General features: G+C 29.8%; 1 protein-coding gene across 1 annotated transcript in view; it reads right to left on the bottom strand.

Moving 5' to 3' along the window:
- Positions 1 to 2,832: 2,832 nt before the first annotated feature.
- LOC108727823 (uncharacterized) overlaps positions 2,833 to 23,595 on the bottom strand; it is a 62,281-nt gene continuing 41,518 nt past the window's right edge. The window contains exons 7-8 of the mRNA XM_018456086.1: positions 17,882 to 17,992; positions 2,833 to 3,241 (exon numbers count right to left, since the gene is read on the bottom strand). Of these exons, the coding sequence (XP_018311588.1) occupies positions 17,892 to 17,992 (101 nt within the window). The 3' untranslated portion in view covers positions 2,833 to 3,241; positions 17,882 to 17,891. The remainder of the gene's footprint in view (positions 3,242 to 17,881; positions 17,993 to 23,595) is intronic.

Below are 23,595 nucleotides of genomic sequence, written 5' to 3'. Positions count from 1 at the left end.
AGAGGCTACACGCCTCGCCTTGTGTGGAAAATTGCATGACTTTTCGTTAACTAGGTCGAACGTTCGGTTGCTCTTAGCAAACAAATAGCGAATCCTTGTTGGCACTTACGTCAATACATACCGCGAATATTGGATAGTCTACTTTGAATAGTAGAGAAATACGCCATTGCCGTAAGGTAACTAACAGGAAGAAAAGAAAAGAGGACTTTCGCGGTACTTCCTCGATAAGAAGAAGCATTTTCTTCGGCTATGTCCAAATTGGACCTATCCTCTTCCATATTCCGTACATGGTGTCCTGAACGCGCTGCATGCGAAAATACTTTTCTTTTCAGAAAAGAATTGCAAGTACTATACGAATATATACTTGTTACGCGATGTATGCATGCTTACAGAAGACTAGCAAAATATTTATTTTTCTATTTATGTCTTATTTTTCCTAGAAAAATTTTTGTCTATATTTATTATTATAATTTAATTTTTAAAAAGTTTTAGGATAAAAATTTAAGATCTTGCATTAAAAAAATTAATGTAAAAAGAAACTTAATATGGCATAATAATAACCATATATATAATAAGCGCTGTAAATTTTATTAATATATTAAAAATACAATTAATCTGTTTCTTCAAACATATTTAAAGTGCAAATTTAATCAAATCATTTAATAACATTTCAATAATAAATCAAATATATTAAAATTATAAACTTTAATTTTCATTACTTTTATTTCATTAAATAATTTACCTTTCTGTCATAATTTTTTACAGCTATATCAATTGTGAGAATTGAATCTCATATTATGTACCTTCAGGACACCCTGTACATATTGTATCAGTCCAAATATCTCTTCGGGGTCGTTCGTCGGATTCCATCTATTACCTGGAAGTTATAACAAGGTTGCTTTACTAAGTTTATTCGGTCTGGTCATGCAGACTGTTCATTAGTTTCGCTTGCGTTTCTTTGCATGTAACTCGTTCGGCTCCTGTTTCATGCTCTTTTCCATCCTTTTGCTTTGCTCTTGCACAATGTGATGTGGCGAATGGTGTACAAGTAATTCATGGTGGTATTTTGAGTATAAAAGCACTTCTGAGCTGGGAATTTCGTAAAATAAAATTGTAAGATGGAATAATAGGGGAGGGGAGAGAGAGAGAGAGAGAAGGGAAAGGAAAAAAAGAAAACATAAAAAGAATGGCATAAAGAATTCTCGGACGCATGGCATTCTCAATTATTGATTGACGCATGATAAATAAATCTGCGTAAATCGATAATCGCGTTTCTGTGTCTGCTTATGATATTTAAATCGCAAAAGAATTCTTTATTTCTCAAGACGCAATCATGCGAGTTATATTAATCAAAGAATAAAAAAAAATATTAGTTAATTATAGATAATTAATTTTTTTGTCATGTAATTTTTTAAGAGAGAGAGTATTTTATTTCTTACAATTTAAAATTTAAAAAAAGAAAAAATAGAAAACTAGATATTGACATAAAAAGATAAATGTTATTATGAAAAAATTACTATCAGGGATATAAAAATGTTTGTAAATTCATATACTCTTTTTTCCTTTTTAAAAATTTTTATCTTTTCTAAAACGAGAGTATGAATTTTTTAACTTGTTATAAAAATGTAATAAATTGAAATATCCTTATATTAAATTTATTAATTCATTAATTAATATTGAAATGTCTTAAGATTCATATGTTTTAAAGCAACTAAGTATTTTATATTACAAATTATAAAAATATTATAATCAAAACAGTAATCAGGAAAATATATTCCAATTTTTGTACAAAATTTTATTAATACATGATGTATAAATAATAAATTTAACACAAAAATTTCAGTATTTATTATTTTTACGTTAACGTTCTGTGTAAATTTCCATTTCGTCAGAAATATTTTAATTTCCTCGTTTGGTTCTCGAAAATTAAAGAACGAACGAAGCATAAAATATAATCGTTTAATTGGAATTGGATAATTTAATCAGTAGAAAATAGTGGATTGTTGTTTGCCGTTAATTATTTTCTATGTCATTTTACTATGTGAAGTTCCTTCCATCACAGAAGTCTCTCTCTGCAATGGCAAAACGTGCCGAGTTTCCTGTCGCGATATTTGCTGATACTCAGCACTGTCGTCCTACTTGCCGAGCCTTTTCTTTTCTGAAATAACGCTTACAATAAAAACTAACGTGATGTATACAGTAAAAACCTCAGGTGAATATTTTCTCGAAAGAAGAAAGTATTTTACAATCTAAACTAAACATAACATAGTGCTTCAAATTAATTCTCGTAAGTCATATTAGTTCAAGTTCACAAATTAAAAAGCATAATGAATTTTGATATGTGGAAAATATAATAATATATATTAAATAGTGAGAATATTTAAAAAATTCATATTACTTAAGAAAATTTATGTACCATACACAATTTGTTCAAGATGCTTTAACATTGTACTTTGTAATAATTGAACTTACAATAAACCATGAATTATTATTATTACAACATTTTTAACAATATATGTAACAGTGTCTTCTGCGTTTTTAGAATATCATGAAAAGAAATTCATCTCACTGGGATGACGTCACAGCTTTCGTGGAAATAAAAATTTGCTTCGTAAGAAGTTTTTTCTTTTCGTATATAAAGTTCTGGAGGATCATATATTGTGCAATCTGCCATTGGCTTCTAACCATCACAGCACCTGCCTTAGCTTATCAACACACGAATATTCTTCACCATCAGACAGCGACAAGCAAAGGACGTCGAAGTCTTCGCAAATAGTTTTTCTTGATTTATCTTGATGAAAGTAAATTGATAATCTGTACACTAGTGGCCCACTTTAGTAAATTTTTGTTTCAATAAAGACTCTTCTATCCGCCATCTTCTCGAGATCCTTGAGAATGCCTGTCTTAATTTTCATCCATTGTTCAACATCGGAATCATCACTACGAGTTTTCAATTTTCAAGCTCTTGGAAATTACATACTCGCACGGATCATGCGTCTTGCATCACTAACATTGCAACGCAAAAAATCGTATGATTATTGGTTGGTACTGTAGAAACAAGTTCTAATCACGCGATGCATTTTTTATGTGCATCGGCTGATCACCAATTGAAATGCGTAATACGATGAAGAATATACAATCATTGCACTGAGTTGCATCGCTGCATCTGTCCGCACTCGTCAAAAATTTTCCTGAACTGTGAATGCATCCGGATTGAGAATTCAGAAGTTATTGGAGTAATCTGTAACAAAACGATAGATTTGTGTTTTTATTATTAAATGAGACACGCCAGAAGTAGTAAAATTATTCAAATCAATAAAAAATAAATATAATTTATATTGTCCACTTAATTCTTAATTGATTATTGCCTTATAATTATACATACGTATTTAATATATAAATATTATTTCTTTTTCGAGATGAATCAAGCAAATCAAAATAATATTAATAATAAAACTTAATTATGCCTCTCATCTTTTACGGGTAGATTTTTAAATCAATTTAAAGCTAATGTTTCTTGAGTAAATGAATAACATAAATCAAAAGAAATATCGGAATATTCTAAGTAAGTATATAATCCCATGTCTTTCTTTTATTTGTAAATTTTTGACACTATTTTTATGAACAAAATTTAAGTAAAAGTTTCAATAATAACAATATAAAAATAACATCATAATAAAATTTATTATCTATTTATACTGTTGAAATTTCATTTGTGTAAAGTCAATTTAATAATTTATGACATAAGAAGTCATTCATAATGACATAAGAAATCAATATCGTGACATTTTCTTTATAAAAAAATTAAATTTAAAAAGCTTAATAAAAAATCTATGCATAAAAACAGATATGGTAATATTTAAATGAGTTGCTTGGTGTAACTTTTAGGAGAAACACCATCTTACACAGTATATCGCCGCTTACTCCATCTTCGCCTATCTTGCGATGCAATCATTTGCTTCCCCCCGGGTACAAACCGTGTACTCCGGGCGAACCTTCGTGATAAAAAAAAAGTCGTATTACCATAGTCTGGCTCGGCGCATTTGACTCACAGAAAAGGTTATTTCCCTTATCCGTTCCCTTTGCCGGAGATTCGGTCGCGAAAACCGCTGTTTACACGATCGATGGTAATGTGGGTGCGAGGATGTTACCTATATATATTCGCTCACGTGGTGGATGCGAATTACGTATTAGGATGGCGAGAGGGTGGCAGTGGATGAGTAGCGCTGTATAGTTTAAGTACGTTTCATTTGAATATATTAATTATTCATTTTACATACCATGTGGAAGCCGCGTATCGCGTTAATCCTTGCACGATTACCGAATATGTCGAGCACGATTTTGAACCGATCACGATTCATCGCTTGCATTTATGCGTGATAAAATAATTTGCACAACGTTGATAGTAAATTGGTGTTCCAATTAATAACTTTGATTAATCCTTATATATATATTCATGATTATTTCTTTTTGGAGAAGGGCCTTACAGTTACATTCATTTTGAAAATAATAAAAATTATACCGATAATATTTGTAAGTACTATATTTGTAAGTATTATAAAATTGTACTTACAAATATTATCAGTAAAAATAAATTACAAAATTTGAAGAGATGGATGGGTCATATAGCTTTCGAACAAAATTATGTTCACGTTATTAAGACTTCACATTTGTATACGTACAATATGTATGTATACATAATATTGGTCAACATTATCAACGTTTGTGATTTATGGTATAGTAATCTATCATTGTCATTGTATAATATATTAATTTCAATTCATAGTTAATAAATGTACATCCAGAGATACATGCAGAAATACACAATCTCCACTATTCTATATTGTAATTATCTGATGATTATGTCTGTAGTGTACTGCTGTAAATAAGTAGGTTATCAATATCCGTATGTCAATCAGTTTATAGATCGCTTTAAGACAATATATAAAATCTATATTCATATACAGTTTTATTTATATAATATTTTTTTATTTATTATGTGTGTTTAATTCTTCTGTGCATCTATTTTTTATGTAAATTATTTTTCACAATAAAGCGATATGTAATATACACATCGCTCCTTTACTTCAAAAGTAATACTTAAGAAACACATGATCTTTTAATTATTACTATAAATGAATTAGGTAACATGAGGTTTGTTTATATGTTTGAAATCTTCAAAAATTTTTTCACTTAAAATGAGAAATATATATTCGGACACGGAAGAGAAAGAAAGCGAAGATGCTTAGTGCAAAAAGTACAAGTAACACGAACAGATCTATGATAGGGTAAACATTACACTACAATCATTAAAAACAAACTGAACTTAAAAAAAAACATAATAACGTTACATTAAAAAAGTGATTTTTTAAGAATTGTGAAAGAAAAATGACAAATATGACATTTGATCATATTAAAAAATATTTTTTTGCTGGTATTATTTGATTAATGAATAATTTTATATCAAGTTGAAAAATTATTTTTCTTCTTTTCTGGAAAACTTAATTTTTTTAGTTGTATTACTTTTAAAGTAAAAGAGTGATATAACACGATATATTGATATATAAATTACGTAAATTTCACATAATATGGAAATAAAATATCTGCAGTATAAAACTAATTACACGAGTTATCGAATCTATAAAAAATATGATACCTAATTAATAATTTTATTTTGATGTTTTTTTATTGATACACACACACACACACACACACACACACACACACACACAATTTCGCAATTCATGCAAATACCAAATAATTTTCAACGTTTGCCAGAATGGAGAAACGTACCAATTAATGTAACTTCATTTTTCAATTTGAATTTCATGTTTAACTTTAGTTAATATTTGCGTTCATTTAAATATTATTAATTATTATGACATTATTATCTATATTAAAAAGAGTGAGATTTTTTAACATGGTAGTTCGAGATTGAATAGGTTAATAAGCTCTACAAGCAATTTCAGCGTTCCATTCTTCGTGGTTCATCGATGCGTCACTACCGTTATTCCACATCGCTGAAGATCGCTCGCAAAATAAGTTGCTCATATATCTACAATATCCACGCAGGTGGAAACCATTTTTGCGCACCGCGCTGGTGAAAATAATATTTCCGTGAACAAACGCACACATCACCTCTCCGCGTCGGAGAAAATAATACTGATGGGACAAAAATAAATTTCGATTAGCTGTGTTACTGGAACTGGAGGGAAAAAAAGTTGTGGTTCCACGCGGAAATGCCGATCGCTGCGACAGATAGGGTGAACAGCTCGCAGTCCGCAGTGTATAATAGATATTTAAATCCTGCGGTTTGCGAAAGCCGATGCGTTGCGGCTCACAGTACTGTTGAATATCGATATTATTTCGTTTTACTACAGCGTGAGTGTGAGCGGAAATAGGAATGAGATTATTGGTGACAATGTCACACAGGTCGCCCTACAAGCCATCATATACCTTTTAATAACTTCTAACAAATTGTTATAAATGTAATTACAAAATTATATGATAAATATGTGTAACATTACAAAAGTGTGATTATATTGAGTTAAATTATATCAAATAAAATTTTTAAGAAATTATGTTTTCAAAATATATGACTCAAAGTACATGATTAATTATTGTTTTTTACTTAATTTTCTGAATTATATTATTTTGAAAAAATATGTAACTGGGCCTGATCACATTAAAATAGTGAAAAAATTGATCGACAAATAAGAAATTAACTTATTTCGTTAAATTTCTACAATATAAAAGTTATTTGAAATTTCTCAAAGCATGTATCAATAGAAGCAGAGAGATTTGAAGAGATCTGCAATGTTTGTACGTAGCAAAATATACATTATATTGCATGTACATATAGATAGAATATATAGTACCAGCCAGACGCGTTCCATATTCTACGTCTGCAAAATTGCTGCCGTTTCATGGTTAAACGAGACGATAAACAAATATAAAAAGTGGTTACAGATGGTTACATCGTGAAATATATATGTATGTGTGTATGTTAATCATGTTTTTATCGTGTTGATATCGTGTAAAAGTACGATGCAAATACATATAATAAAAAATTATATCGACTGTTAAAATTTTAGAGAATACTCAAATTCTCTCGATGACAAGAAAAGTTTTCATAATATTATTTTTATCATGTAAATTAATTTAAATTTTTGTTTTATGACTTTATGTATGTACACTTAAGATAACCTAATTAAAATTCAAAATATATATATTATATATATGTTACTGTAAACTTATAAAAAAGCGCATAATGACTAGCTTGGCTCATATATTTTATTTATATCTGATTTTTTTTATTATTGTACATCTCAAAGTAATAATACTCTTATGTTAAACTATTAGATGTAAATATTTAATATAGTTTTTGTAATTATAATATCACACTTTGTAACTTGTTTATAAAATCAATCACTGTCTTTTCTTTGAAATTTTTTTAAACCTGTTATTTTTAATGTACAATAAAGATATAATTAAAAAAAATTTTTAAAGATGTAGAAAAAGGTATTCTTAATAAAATATTCCAAATATAACTATAATAATTCAATGTTTATGAAGTATGCTACACTGTATATTGTATAATATATTAATATGATAATATACATTAAAATCACAATTAATTTTTAATTTTAATAACATTATGAAGCATCAGCGATGCAATTAATGTAATTAAAACCCGCCCGACATACCTAAGCAAATGTCGAAAACAATTCTTTGTAACAATTCACAGTTATTTTCCCTTATCTAACAACACAAACAACGTACGTACATACATATATACATAAGAGTCGAGTTTTTTGTTTTTTAAGCGGGTACGCATTTGCGAAGCGCTCGACATTTTTTATCTTACTTTCGATTGACAGATAGTTCAAACGAATGTCGCAAAGGATTTGTCAGCGCGAGCGCGATAAGCGTATTCAGTATCTGTGCATTTTTTTTTCTTTTTTGATTCCCTTTTGAGTTTCAGATTCCTCTTTCCATCAAGGGAAACAATAGAACGATATGTCAACGGACTTTCGTTAAATATAACTGACAATTCTACGTTTCAATCGCAATCAAGACCATTTTCTCTCAATTTTCAAAGAAAAATATTTGTAAAGGTATTAATATTACTGACTCATGCACTCAAAATTTTAAACTAAAAGATAAATTAGATAAATATTAAAACTCTTTTCTATCCGATATTCAATTCTGTTGTGTGACAATATCATTTCTAAATATTCGCGTATTTGTAGAGTAATATAAATAATAGTCCCATCAGCTCCTTTTTTTGTTTTTAAAAGTAATCGTACCAAATCAGAAAATACATAATAATGGAAATAATGAAAATATTCTTCGATATTTAATGTAATTATTAACTATTAAAAAATAATTGAACGATTTGCAACCTGTTCCTATATATTCTGTTCATTACGAGATGCAATAAAAAATAAAAATTAAAGTTTAATTTTATCTCTTTCACATTCTTTATTGTCCTATATCTATTATACTTTCATCACTATAAAGCACCTCGTATTCCTTTTTTCTCAAATCATGCTCTCTTTTATGTGTACGTATGCTCTTAATGAATCCAATGAACACTTTATAGCTTTATTGATTCTCCGTTCGTGGCGCTTGGGTTATTTGGACTGCGGCCAAGCGTGGCGAAAAGAATTTGCGCGTTTGAATGTATACGGAAAGCTGCCGTGTTTGTTCGTTAAACGGATGAATTCGTTTATCCGCGAGCGCCGGTTAATTTGGAGCCGAAACCTCCTGACAAATAATCTCCTAGCCGCCCTTTCTCTCGCCCCTTGCATCAGTAAATCGGTTAATCACTTCGATAATCGATAAACCGTAACCAACAATTAGACAATTATTATTGACAAACGATGTGCCAGGAGATAAATAGCAGTCTTTATAAATTCAAGAGGTGTGAATGCCGCTGAAAGGACACGATTCAGAACAATAAATCATTGAAAATTACAGGCGAACCCGTAGCTATTTGCTATATTACGGAATCATCATGGAATTCGAGTGTGGAAAATATATCATGCGATAATGGTATAGCCATGCGCGAATGCAATTTAAATCTTATTGCACAAAGTACAATACGCTGCATTGGCGATCGTAGAATTTATTCATTTAACAATTCATATTATCTCAATCTTTTTCATTAGCGTTCCTTTTTTAGATATCAAAGAAGCAACGGTAAATCCTATATCAGTTAAATAATATTTTATTATTTTTAACTTTCACTTTATGTATCAAAATGTAAATCAATCCATTTCTGTGGTTATTTTAAAAATAAACGACGTCCATATTAACGTCGGCACTTAATAAATAAAAAACTAAATTTGAGTCAAATTTAATTCATTTTTTTTAATATAACATTTAGTAATAATGAGGCGATAGAAGTCGTCGCTGGAAATATTTGCGCAAATGTAGAGTATTAAAATTTACTACATCAAAACGATATTACATTAAAAAATGTTATATTAAATATAAGGAGTCCATTAATTAAATTATTTTTTATATTATTTTTATTCATTTTTTAAGTTAAATTAATGATATATTGAGTACTAACAGTGGCGACTAATAGCAATAACTCTAATTAGATATAATTTGACATTTTGAATACAATTTTGTGGCCACTTTGCAGTTTGGAAACACTCGGGTATTTAGGAATGCAGTAAGTCTGTTGTATGCAGTAAAAGGCGAAGTACAAAGGGAATTTCCATTTGGTTGATCGAATAAATACTTGAACCGTTTAGATCAACAGATACCTCAAAGGCAGTTGATTAACACCGAACTCTAACTAACGTTATAAATTACGTCAACAAGATGGAAATGCGAAGTAGGAAGTTCAATAAATTCGCTTGTTGATGATTACAAGCATGCGAAGCGAAATGCAATTCGAGTCAAATTTACCACTAAAGCATTGTGTTTTATTGATACTTCATAGGATGATGGGTTCGTTAATCGCATGAATTGACGCTGAAGGATAGGAAATAAAACGTCAATCAAACGTAAATTATAATTTGTGTTATCCGCATTAAAGTCCTCTTTCCAATGATCAGAAAATTGTCGGCATTGAATTATCGGATCAGTATTAAAAGAAAATAATTTATTATTGCATAAAACAGAAAATGTATATTCAATTATCAAATACAGCGATATGACTCTGATTTTTAGTTCAATGCGTTCTATAAAGTGCTCCAATTTTCGTTTAACAAATTTGCCTATTTGACTCAAATTAATAATCTTTCTTACTTGCGCCTTTTATACATTTCTTAAATAATTATATATTTTATATGCTATGACTTACGACATGTAATGCAAATAGATTATTAAATAAATTAAATTCGTAATAGATTTTTCTAAATAATTTTTCTGTACCGGATGTATTCCAATTATTTCTGAATCTCACACGAATTTACCATTATTTATTTATTTCATACAAAAAATTTAGTATAATTTTTTTAATTGGAGATTTTCATCTCTACTACGTTGTTTAACAAGGGGATAAAAGTTACGTCGTCGCTAATTGTATAGTTTCGACAGGAATTACCCCTAAACATTTTTTTCGTAATTTGCAACATACATATACTGGAACCGGACATTTTAACCGACAAAGTTATCCAGCTGATAGCTTAAACATAAGTCAGAATAGACACATCGAAGGATTTAATGCTAAATCCGCTTTGTACAGTTTGGAAGGTAATTGGCACTTGTTTCGTACTAATTGACAGTTTTATACTGCGCTTTTATAGCAAAAATATAAAAAACCGACTATATAACAATAATATAAATAACATTTCTTTTTTTATTAAACGTTTTATATTCAATATAGTCACATGTGTACATTTATGTTAGAATTTGAAATATATTTAAATATTTGTAATTTTGAAATTTCTTTGTATAAAAGATGGGTATCTAGCGCTCTTAAATGTGTTTCAAATGGTTTCTCAAATCTATAGCCTCTTATCTTTTTTCACATACAAAATTAATTAATTGATTATAAAGATATTAATTTCAATGTGCAATATATTCTTCTATTATTTTTTGTGTGTCTAAACATAGTTTAAATAATCAATAAAAGTAACTAATAGATATCATATTTAAAAAATCATTTAAAAGTATGTGATTTAAAAAAACTAAAGATTCTCTTTGTCAATTTGTGTCAACTTTTTTATATTTCGAATTAAGTCATCATAATTATAAAAAATTAAGAAATAAAAAGATTCCAAATTTTCTCGATATACATATGTGCAGATTCCATTAAAGTAATTACCGATAAGACTTAAACAATCTCTTATTTTTCAGGAAAATAGCACCCGCGAGATTCGGCGGAGACGGACGATTAAAATTTATGAAATTTGCTTGAGAACCAGCCTGCATCTCTTAAGATAAGGCAAGGCGTTGCGTAATTGGATTATACCGATGAATCACAGTTCTTAAGCTGTTTATATACCCTCGAGATCTCTCCTTTTTCGCATATTGTTCTTGCCATCATAGTAACGATGAAGATCTTCGTCGGTCATATATAAGAAATATGATGTAGAAAGTTTCCAACATGTTTACTCATCATTTATTATTTTTATTTAATGTTGAATAAATTTTGAATATGTATTTACATAAATTTCATAAATATTTCATACATGCAATATACTGATAATAAATTACAAATAAAAAATTGTTCTGAGCAGAGATAATTCTATTATATCCATTTACTGAACTATTAAATAAAACAAAACTCGAAATATACATTTACGTAATACATATATATTTATCAAATTTGATATTATTTCATAATGTTTTAATTAGCAATGCGAAATTTACATTTTCTAATAATATAACATTTTTTTGTAATAAAAGAGGGAATTTTCAATAAATTCCAACAGGAAATGATAAGCATGGGCTAATAAAGAATCGTGTAAATAAATAAATACCAATTTCCTGGTTGCAGAAAAAACAGGGATGCAGATATATTTGAAAAATGAGACTGCCAATGTATCACGTTCGTTCGATGAAAATATTCAATACGTATATTTTTTTAATTAAATATAAGTGAGGCCATATGTATGTTTATGTTACGTGTGTGCATGACATACCCAACGAATGGCATGGCATAACGTCATTTTCAAATTGCGGGACGTCATGTACAGATCCCATGTCATCGGATAATAGCGGACACCTGCCTTGCGATTTTATGCCTCAATTCAGTGCTTGGATGATGATATTTCACATGAAATAATAACGTAACTTCTATTCAAAATATGCCTAATACATTTTTAATTATAAAAAATTAATAAATAATGATATTACTCATTAAATAATTATTATATAATTATAATTTATTGTATAATTACAACTTTAATCATTATTAATTTAAAAACTATTACAACTTCGAGATTTTTGTATCAGAATTTTCGTCTATAAATTATCTCAAGAATACGTCTTTGAGAGGAAATGCGGTAGTGATGGGATTATATTATATATGTGTACACCTTATATATATATATATATTTATTGATGTTACGTTAACGAAACAATTATTATCCATCAATTATTCATTAAAATGGTTTCATTAAAAATCCAAATTTTTTACTATTAATATTATTTTGATATGTATTTATTTTAAGCATTATTACATATTATAATTTGAGGGAGTTATGTGTTCCTATAAGAAAAAAAGGAATTATTTCATAAGTTGTTTTTCCGTTTTTGTATACATAAATCACACATAATAGAAATATTAATTATATCCTCATTACTTACATCCTCATGTATTGATTTCAAGAAACTGTGTGTGATTATCTAGCTTAAATAAAATCACAGCAATCGCATCGCGTAGTACCGATCACATTGAATGAAACTGTAGAACTTTATATTATAGAGCTTCTGGAAAAATTCCCTGTCGACATCGAATTCTCCGCGCGTTCTCCGATGAGAATATGGAGAACGTGCATACGTGACAACAATTCCACGACGACTCCATCTCGACGATGGTATTAACCTCGGTTTGCAGATCGCGTGCGTAACTCGGTGCGACGGGAAAGCCACGTGCGGCATCACGTCTCTCGTCATATGCACACACGGTGAATTACACACGACGTCAGACACACTTCGTGATAGTGAAGGATGTCACCGGATTTAATTCGGCGGTTTGTCGGTGCTCGAGCGATCGAAACCGTACCAAGAGTGACAGAGAGAAGAGCGCTTCGTGGGTTACCTAGCGGTCGGAACCCGAGATGAGAGGGGTTGAGGTTGCGAGCAGGGGGAGGCTGAAAGGGGAGGAGGAATACTCCTCTCTCGTTCTGTGTTGTCCCGGGTACAACAACGATGTTTTGCGATGAGGGATGGACGGATGTGACGTCACGGGAGCTCACGCCGTGATCTATGGCGGCTGATAATGAAAGCGCAGAGGTGAGATACCGCGATGGAAACTATACCATATAAGCTATAGTTTCCGCGGAAGCCGTCACACGGCAATGCCGCAGCATTCAACCACCCTCTACCCCCCTTTTGCGTCAACCAACCCCTGTTACCTCACCGCCGTTTCCTCCCGCAGCTCATCGCGAAATTATATCTTCACAATAGGGGATTCGACGCGGTGACGATAAAAGCTTGAATTATGAATATCGGTTAATTCACGTTACACATTCGGGAACCGCGATATGGATGATCTGGCGCGAACGTTACTTTATAACGCGGTCGCGCGATCCCGCCCGCGCCGCTTCGATGGCGAACACGCGAATACTTGCAATTATCGTGGTACGCAATGCCGCAAGCTCCATTCGACCTATGATAACAGCTGGAGGTCCGGTAATGCGCGCGGTATGTCGGTGTCGCGTGTAGTGAATATGAGCAATAATAGTTTATAACAAATAGTTTGCAGGATTTTGCGCGAATGTTGCAATAAAGGGAACTGTACATACGATAAAGTTGTCCTACAGCAATTGGTTGGTTGTTGCATATAGCTTCAGATGTAAAATCAAAAGTAAACATAAATCTTAGTTTCAATTTGTTTAAAATTAGTCGGTCTTTTGTTAACTTTTCGTAAACTAGCAATCCCATTTGAAGTGACCCCTCTTTTATTTTGTAAACTCCTCACTTGTATGAAACTTGGCTTATGAGATAACTTAATAACGCTTTATTCAAATCTCAGATAAAAAACAAAAATGATAGATTTATAGCGAGCAGAATTTAAAAAATGATTTGATTATTATATAAAACTACGTGTTTTAGAGAATCTTTAATTGCGAAGTATAACATCAAGTTTCCAGTTTCGCTTTATTTGTATCTCATCAGTGCTATGCAAACAGTGAGTATTGACTTGAGAATTGAGTTTCCAATTCTGATTATGAACACTGTGACACTATCTTTCTTCATAGAGGTTACTACTCTTTTGAAATTTGATATTTTCAGGCTACATTCAAACCCAGCGATACCAAGAATCTCCTAAAACCGAGTTTCACAATAATCAGATTATTTCTTTGAAATTTGAATTTTAGAATTCTGAAGCCAGAATCAAATTCAGATAACCGTTAACTCGAAAACCCTTAGAAAATAATATCTTTTATAAGTTACATTATTAGAAAATTCTGATCCCAAAGGGTTAAAAAGAATCAAGACCTACTTTCGAGCTACTTTATTTAAATAGAAAGTTCTTAAGAGAATTCACATGCTTAGTTTATAATATATACAATAATATGTATAATAATACAAGTACATATATTTATAGATTGATCAATCCTTTAATCAGCAAAGTTTTCAATTCAAAATATAGTGGTTTATCTTTAAATAAATTGTTTGTTAAAATAGTTGATAAAGAATATGATATTATTATGTCTAAAAGTATCCTCATATTTCTTTATGTATCAATTTTGATATAAAAAAGTCGGATCTATTATAGTTATGTACATTAAATTAAATTAAATTTCATTATATTTTTAATGTGGAAAAAATAATGATAATTAACAAATAATTTTCCCTATCTCTACTTTTGGTATGCAGAAGAGACAAGTAATCGAAATATAATAATTAAAAAAAAACAAATGACTTTATTAATTACACAATTACTTTCAATAACATACTCTTAAAATATTTAGAAAGTTCTAAATTATAATAAAATAGACTAGCATGTTTAAATATTGATTATTTAAAATGAATTAACAAAAAATATAAAGGTTAATAAAATTTATTTAATGAGAAATATTAAAGAATAAATAAACAACGTAATAAATTCACAAACAAAAAAATATTTGTATAATATATGTAGAGATCAGCATTTATTAAATTTTTCAAAATTTAATTTTGTAAATAAATAGAACAAAGTTTTATTATATTATAAATATTTCAATAAACTGTAACATAAATTACAAATACCAATCTCATTTGAATTCATAATATTAAAATTGAAGTAGATTAGAGAATTGATACATTTAATTTCTTGACACAATAAATTAAACTTGTTTGTTATTTATTATATAATTATATTGAAATAAAATGGAAATGGAAATAATTGCGAGACATGTACCTTACGAATAATATGACAAGTGTATACTTCAATGTGGTATTTAATTTGGAAATTGTTTGACATGGGGCAGAATCATCAATAATAAATATTAGCTTAAATTTGAATTTTTACATTAGTATAATCTAGAGTTCTTATATGTGACAAAATAGATAAAAATTAGAATTACTCATTAAAATGTAAATTCGTGCGTGCAAATTTTATTCAAGTGGGTCATTATATCTGACCTGTTTGTTTTAACATCTTGGTTAAAGTCTGCTTTTAAAACATTTCGCAATTACACAGAAATACAAAGTTATGACGTATTTCAAAACAACTTTCCTAATCGGATTTACATAACTTTCGAAATAAAACAGCTTACATGTTTTCAACTGTTGTAATTATATGAAGCAAAACATATATTTTTTTAGATGAGATTTTGTAAAACATTTTACTTGAGAATTTATCTCGAAAGTTGAAATATGATTATTTAAATTAGTAGAATGCTACATTGACCATTTTAACAATACTTTCCAAAAACATTATCGGATTTTCATATATTTTAGTTAGTCATGCTCTTAATTAAATTAGCATTTTGTGTAATCAGACATATGAAATGTAAGAAAAAAACTAATAAAATATTCGATTACTTAACTCAAATTTCTAATAACTACTGGCAATCCCATCACGTAATTTCATTAATAATAAGTAATCAGACATATTCGTGCTCAAAATAAAATTGATATAAAGAACATTATATTTATTAATATCGTTGATCTTCAATTGGCAAGATTTTATTATATAATGAATCGAAAAACTTTAGAAGAATTGAAGAACCCATCAAATAATAAACAAAATGCAATTGTACATTAGTATGTTATATATGCTATACAAATATGCTCGATACAGATAGACACACTATCTGTAGCATAAGAAAGCAAGTAAATTCATTTGTTAAATTATTTTTTCTGTTTAATTTCATTTTATATAAAATTAAGTATACAATATAACCAGAACAATGTTATAATTAAATACCATTTTTTGTATAATAAAAATTATCTTAAAGTAATACATATATATTTAATTTTTTATACAAACTTCAAAATTTTCAAGAAAAAAAAATCTCTTTCATCTTTCAACTAAATCTTTTTGAAGTAGAATCTGTTTCCCAAGTTATTCAAAATAACGTTCGGTTAGTTCAATATAGTATAAGGGTTTCGATATCGCTAGGAAGCCACGGTGATCCTTCTGCTTTTCTTTTCTTCTTGCAGAAGGATGTATATTTCGCGTTAACCCAGAAACTCGCTTGGTACGAGCTTCTCTTATAAGTCGATGAGCTTCTTGAGAACTCATCTGAAACTCGGATTAGGCGGCTACACCAAAAAAATCAGGAGTGTGAGGAAAAATAAAGCAATTTGTATCGTGAAACGCAAAGAATATGTCCAGCATGAGAAAGAAGTAGCCATGAGACAAGGGTGATAAATTCGATTAGATTAAAAGAAATTGTAAACGTCTAACGAAGATTTTCAAGGAAAACGTTATTATCGATAATTACCTAAGGCATTTTTTGATTTGATATTAAAGCATTAATAATTATGAAAATGTTCAATGGAGGAACTTCATAACGACGTAATAAATGTGGCATCGTAATTTTATAACAAGAGCTAATCACGGCAATTTTCAACACACCGTTATGTGCTATGTGTTACTTTCAAACGAATTTCGATGCCAATCTCGCCGCAGTGGATTATCAGGAACGATTATTTAACAATCTGTAGAGTCATTTTTAGTATCTAAAGCTTATGAGATTGTTCACACTCTCACTATAACTGATAATTTTAAATGGGAAAGTTAACTATCCACATTTTTCATTCTTTTACTGATACTTGGATTTTACCTTTCCATGATTAATGTTTAAATGTAAAAACAGAAAATAATACCGAATTCTTTCATGAATAATAAATATTTAAAAATATGTCAGATGCTTACAAATGGATCATAAATCTAATATCAACAAATTTAAATCAATGTAAGTCAAATCTTATGTATAGACGCAGATTGCAACTGCGTCTTATGTAAGTTTAATGGACTATGAAATTTGAATTTTATCAAAGTCAAAGTAAATGATTGTATTCAAAGTGATAAAAAAATCTGTTAAGCTCAAGATTTTTGACACTCGTTGTAGATACCGTAAATTACTTCTTCAATATATATAATCATATATATTATACAAAATTGTTACTTCATTATCCGATGACATAATATACAATTTGTTATTTTTTTGACATAATATACAGTTTATTTTTTTCAAGAAAAAGTATGCTGCGGAAATTTGATAACTTTCTGTATTTTATTACAGTCTGTGCTTACCTTAATACTGTCATCTGGTGAAGACATAGCTCATCGTCAGGTGAACCAACCAAAGATTAAGGAATGCTCTTGAAACTCCGTTCCCGTCGTGCACAGCGGCTGGCAGTTCACCTGAAATTACATCGGGGTTATTACATCTTTCATCTTATTGTTCAATTTATCAAACGAGGTTAAACGAAGAAGTAATCCGCAGCGACAGACATAATAATTGAAAAGCCAAGAAGAAAAACCAATTAAATTTATACTTCCATGATTTTTGGTTGCTTGGTCAATAAGTCTTGTATCTCTGTACCTAGGCACGTACAGAGAAATTGATGTAAAAAAAATTAATAAATTTATGAGAATATAACAAAATAATTTTTCATAAACTTTAAGTAGCAAGATTTCAATATTACTTGCATAGATTAAATAATCTTTGTATTACATGACATTTGCGATTTTAATTTTGAAGAATAAAGAGCGTTTGCTTTTACTACTGAAAAGTTTGTGCTTCTAAGTTTAATTGGTTTTCCGTTTCAGCTTTCAGTGGCTAGTCGTCATGTTGACGCCACAATAAAGACATTAGCTATAGTAAAATCATTGAATGCTTCTCGAGTCAAATGGCTCGAAAATCGTGGTGTTAAATATTCGACTTTCGCAGAAAGCCCGTGCGACGAGCGTGCGCGCGCGTCGACAAGAACACATTTGTCATTTCATTAATGGTTGTGTTCCGTCTATAGGTTTTCCGTCAGATGCAAGCCGCTGCGGGTTGACGTATTTTCGTGGCCTCTGTTTAATCGCTCTTCGACCGAGTTACGTTTCCCAGATAATGGTTGAGGCCTCCGGGCTTTCGAGAAATTAGGCGGCTCTTATTAATGGCTCTTACAACGCTCTGCGCTTCGATATTCTATGTTCATGTATTTACATACGAATATATAGATATCTATATCTGTGATCAAAATAAAATTAAAATACGCGTAAAATACTTCTATATTGACATTCTTCATATTTTGTCTAGGCTTTCTGAAAAATTAGTAATTTATTTTGATAATATAATTATATTTTCAGTTAAATAATTTATTTAAGATTTATAATTTTTTAAAATTTCAATCAACTAAAAAAGAATATACACTGTTGTTTATAAATTCGAAAATATTTGCTATTTTGTCGCATTTCATGAAAAATTATGTCAAAAAAAGTTTATAAAAAATTTTGAAAAAATACGAATTAAGAAAATTAAAAAAAAGAAATTTTTTTCTCTTTTCTCTTTTTTCTGTAAACTAGATCTTTAATTTTGAAGTTAAAAGTATTTTGTAAAAATGAATTTTTACGTAAGAAACTTGATACCATTGCAAAAAATTATTATTTCAATTCTTTAAAAAACTAAAAAATAAATTTATAGCTCTATTTGTCTTTTTTAAAGTCTTTAAAAATTTTTCTATAATTTTTTTCACCTTGAACATTTCATGAGATGCAAGAAAATCGCAAGCGTTCCCGAATTTATAAACGATAGTGTATGTATAAGTTATTTGAGTGATTCAAATATGAATAAGTAAATACAAATTCTTTTTGTGTAAATACAAATCAATATTGATAGATGTACTTATACTGAGTAACAGGGGATAGGGGGTGTTTGGTTAACACTCTAGATAGTTGTGGATTCGTGGCAGTTATTTCTAATTGTTATTGTGATGATCCGAACAAATAGTACTGTTGTGCAACGCGTCGTTCTTACATTGGTCAGGTTTCATGTGTTGATCAAATTTCTTATACGAACGAAAATGTTAAAATCATCAAAATTTTTTATATCTATTTAGGTAATAAATAACAGATTATTAATTACAGCGATAAAACTCATATATTTCATTAATCATATTTACAATCATGTTCCCCTTTTCGCCATAATATGTTTCAGTATATGACACAATCCCGAAATTAAAAATAAATATTTTATTAGAAGTATCCTTCTTGTTAAAAGTATTTTCTTTCCGTTTATTGAGTTTGATTCATGATAGAACCTAATTTAACGATATCGCAATGATAAATTACTTCTTTATTTTGACGGTAATGTTTCGAGAACGCTACTATTTCTTCTCTATCATGTCGATATTATTCCAACGCCCTACCGAGCTTCGTTTTCCAATTAAAAAAGTTTTCGCTTTAATCGGATAAAATATTTTTACAAGCTTTCAGCTTTTCCACAAAACAAAAACTTTTAATTTTTTCTCAGTTCCATAATATTTACGTATTTTCTCATTATTCACGTCATAGTTGTTTTAATAACAATGGGTTGCTGCAATGTTATTGATTGGCTCATTAAAAAAGATAACATATTTAGAAATAATCTATTTATAAGTAAATGATCTCGTGTCTGCAGAAGTGATATTTAGCCTTTCGCCAAACAAAAACTTTTTTTCTCGGTTCTATAATGTACGTATTTTCCCATTATCATAGTAATGGGATTGTATTTTCCCATATCACTGCTGTTTTTATAACAATTTCAACAAATACTTATATGTAACATATTTGTTAGTTATAATTTCTCATTCAATAATATAATTATAATATAACACGTGTCATATTACAGTTAAATTGTTAAGTGATAATTATACTAACAGATGCGTTATATGTAACTTTGTGTTTGCTGGGATGGAATGCGATGTTATTAATTAGCTCATTAGAAGAGATACTGATAAATAATTTGTTTTTATATAAGTAAATGGTTTTGTGTTTTTAGCCCTGATATTAGTTTAGATTCTAGATTAATAGAGATAACATTCTTTGACTATTTATTATTAAAAAAATAGGTCTATTTAATCTGTACAATGTATAGCAAATCAAACAGATGTAAGCACACGTAAATCTTGGCCGAACGTTTGTTTCAATGACTATCTGAATATAAAAGTCAATGAATTTGTCGAATTTGCATAGCCTTTTATTTTCAAATCATCTCGACTTTAATTTGAAACATTCGGAAAATTTTACCAAAATAATTGATATTTTATTTTATTAAAAATATTAATAAACTTGTTAGTTTGCTTGCAATTTTTTATCTGCTTATATCCATTGATCTAAATTGACAAAAAAATTTAGTATCTATAATAATATATGTAGAATAAATCTGAGTTAATTTATTGGTCTTAAAAAAATTAAGCTATTAGATTGTTTGTTATTTTCATCCGATGAGATATATGTAAATAAGTTAATAAGATATAAAAAATATATATGGGCTCTCGAAATTCTAACAATTTATATGAATTTGTTGAGATATATGTAATTATGAGAAAATTGCCAAGTATTTCAGTCATCGAGGTAACGTCAAAGATATCATAGGAGTAATACCGATGAATATTTTTCGCTGCCAAGTTTTACCAAGCATTATTCGCAGCTATCGATCATACGAATCGTCCTGAGCATCCATCGGCGTAACGTCCTTCCGGCCCGCGTCCTTCCTTTTCTGCTTGTCGTCGGGATGCCCATCGATAGAAATCGCGATCCTGGCCGTGTTCCAGGATAGCCGTGGAATTTGTCAATTCGTCCCACTCGATCACCGCCCCCCGCCTACCGACTTACAGCTTCTTCACTTCCCTCCAACCTTCCTTTTCGTTGTCTTGAGTACCACTGTGTCCCTTCGTCTACCCACTTCCTCCTTCGATTCTTTACCGCGAATTTCAAGTCCTTTTCTCCTTCCTATCCACAAATATCCCTTCAACTTCTTCACCATTTCTCCTTTTTCATCTTTTTATTTCCATCCTCTTTTTCTTTTTCCGTTTTCACCTTTTCTTTTCATATCGATCTGTCGATCTCATTTCGCACATTTTCTAAGATTTTTTTTTCTTTACTGATCGACACACCGCAGATCTTCCTTTCAGTTGGCGCGCAAAAAATCACGAAGATCCTAAGATTTCCTTTATCTATCTTAATCCCGGCATTCGTTCCAAGCTCACCGAGAGAGAACCCAGCATTTTTCAATGAAATACCACAGGTACGCCAATGAAACGTCAGACTGTGCCGATGGCAGACCTCAGCCTTGTTGAGAATGTTCTTCGGGGATTTAATGATTACTGAGAAGCTTCTGGATCATACGAGCGTCTCTCTTTTTCTTCCTTTCTTATTTCATCGATGATTTTTTAATCTTTGGGTATAGGGAAAAAAACTTCGATGAACTACCTAGCTTTTAACAAAAATCATCACATTTCATTTTTCGAAGATAATATCGAGAATGTACTTAAAAGGATGTCTTTTACAAAGGAATCGTCGGAACCGTCCTTCACCGATTTTGATGGGCTTTAGATATATTGCAGAGTATATACATATATAAAAAAATATTAGACCCATATTATTTTTATCAGCGTATTTTAAGGTTTAGGAGGTGAAAATTAATGAGTGGGGGTAGGAGAAAGTTAAAAAATTTGATATTTAAAAAAAGGTGAATACACCATTATATAGAGCACAAAATACCATAAACTTTTGTATTAAACATTTTTTAATATATCGCATAGTTTCGAATATATTTGTTAAAAACGATAAAATCCATTTTTTTCGAGGGGATGTTTCACCCTCTAAACCTTGAGATACGCTGATAAAAAAAAATATGAGTCTAATATTTTTTTATACTCTACAACATATCCAAAGCCCATAAAAATCGGTGAGGGACGGTTCCGACGGTTCCCTTGTTAGATGTTCGATATTTCGATACGGTTAAGCACATAAAAAACTAAGCTGTAAGTGAGCAAATCACTCGGTAGATTATGTTATGAAAAGTATAAAACTACTTTAAAGTTTAAAAAAAAAAGAAAGAAAAAAATATGAATTCTTTAAATAAAAAAACAATCATGTTTCTAAATATTTATCATCAGAAAATCTAGATTGACAGAGATGAATGTTTTTATTTATTTATTACTATAAAAAAATGACACCGTCTCGTTAGAGAACATTTATAGGGGAGACCGGGGTCAGTAAACTGTAGGGGTAAGTAGAATAATCGAGGCTACGTTATAAACAAATCGAGACACGCGTAAACCCGTCTGAGCACGCAGCAGCGACCGCTCAATCTGCTGTAACATCTCGTTACTAATACATCTATAATAGAAGTTACGCTACAATTTTAAAAAATCGTACACCTAAGTAAACATTTTTATTCTTAAAGTTTTTGTTTTACAATCGTATATAATTATCTGAGATATTTTATTTCCATTTAGATAGTAAGCGTAGTTCTTACTTAATAAAGTCCAACAGATTTTTTTGTTTATCTGTCTTTGTTATCGTATACTGTTAATAGTTTTAAAAAATGAACGGATGGGGCTAGTAGGCTAACTACAATACGGGACTATATGACTAATTTAGTGACGACTGATAGTATCTACTCCCAAACTTCTTGAAATGAAATCTCACTCTAAAAGAGTGTAAAATACAGTCAGTTTTGAAAAAGAGTGAAAATGTTTCACTTCTTGAAAAAGAGTGGCAATATTTCATTCCTTTAAAGAGATTTACCTCAGTGCTAAATATTATAAGTTTAGTTCCCTTACGTCCAATCTCGATAAAACTAGGCTCATTCGACGTATTTTTGCACGAAAAGAACGAATTTAGCAAAAAGAAGCATTGTCCGATAAAACACGATAGGATTCATATCCGTGATCCGATCAATCGTGATGCTCGCGAGGTCAACGATAGAAAATGATATAAACTTATAGAAAACGATACAAATTGATAGAAATCTTATCGTTCTCAATCAT

The sequence above is a fragment of the Mycetomoellerius zeteki genome, unplaced genomic scaffold (assembly GCF_001594055.1).
Source record: "Mycetomoellerius zeteki isolate Tzet28-1 unplaced genomic scaffold, Tzet1.0 scaffold548, whole genome shotgun sequence".
NCBI lineage: Eukaryota > Metazoa > Arthropoda > Insecta > Hymenoptera > Formicidae > Mycetomoellerius > Mycetomoellerius zeteki.
This window is presented reverse-complemented; position numbering and strand designations above follow the sequence as displayed.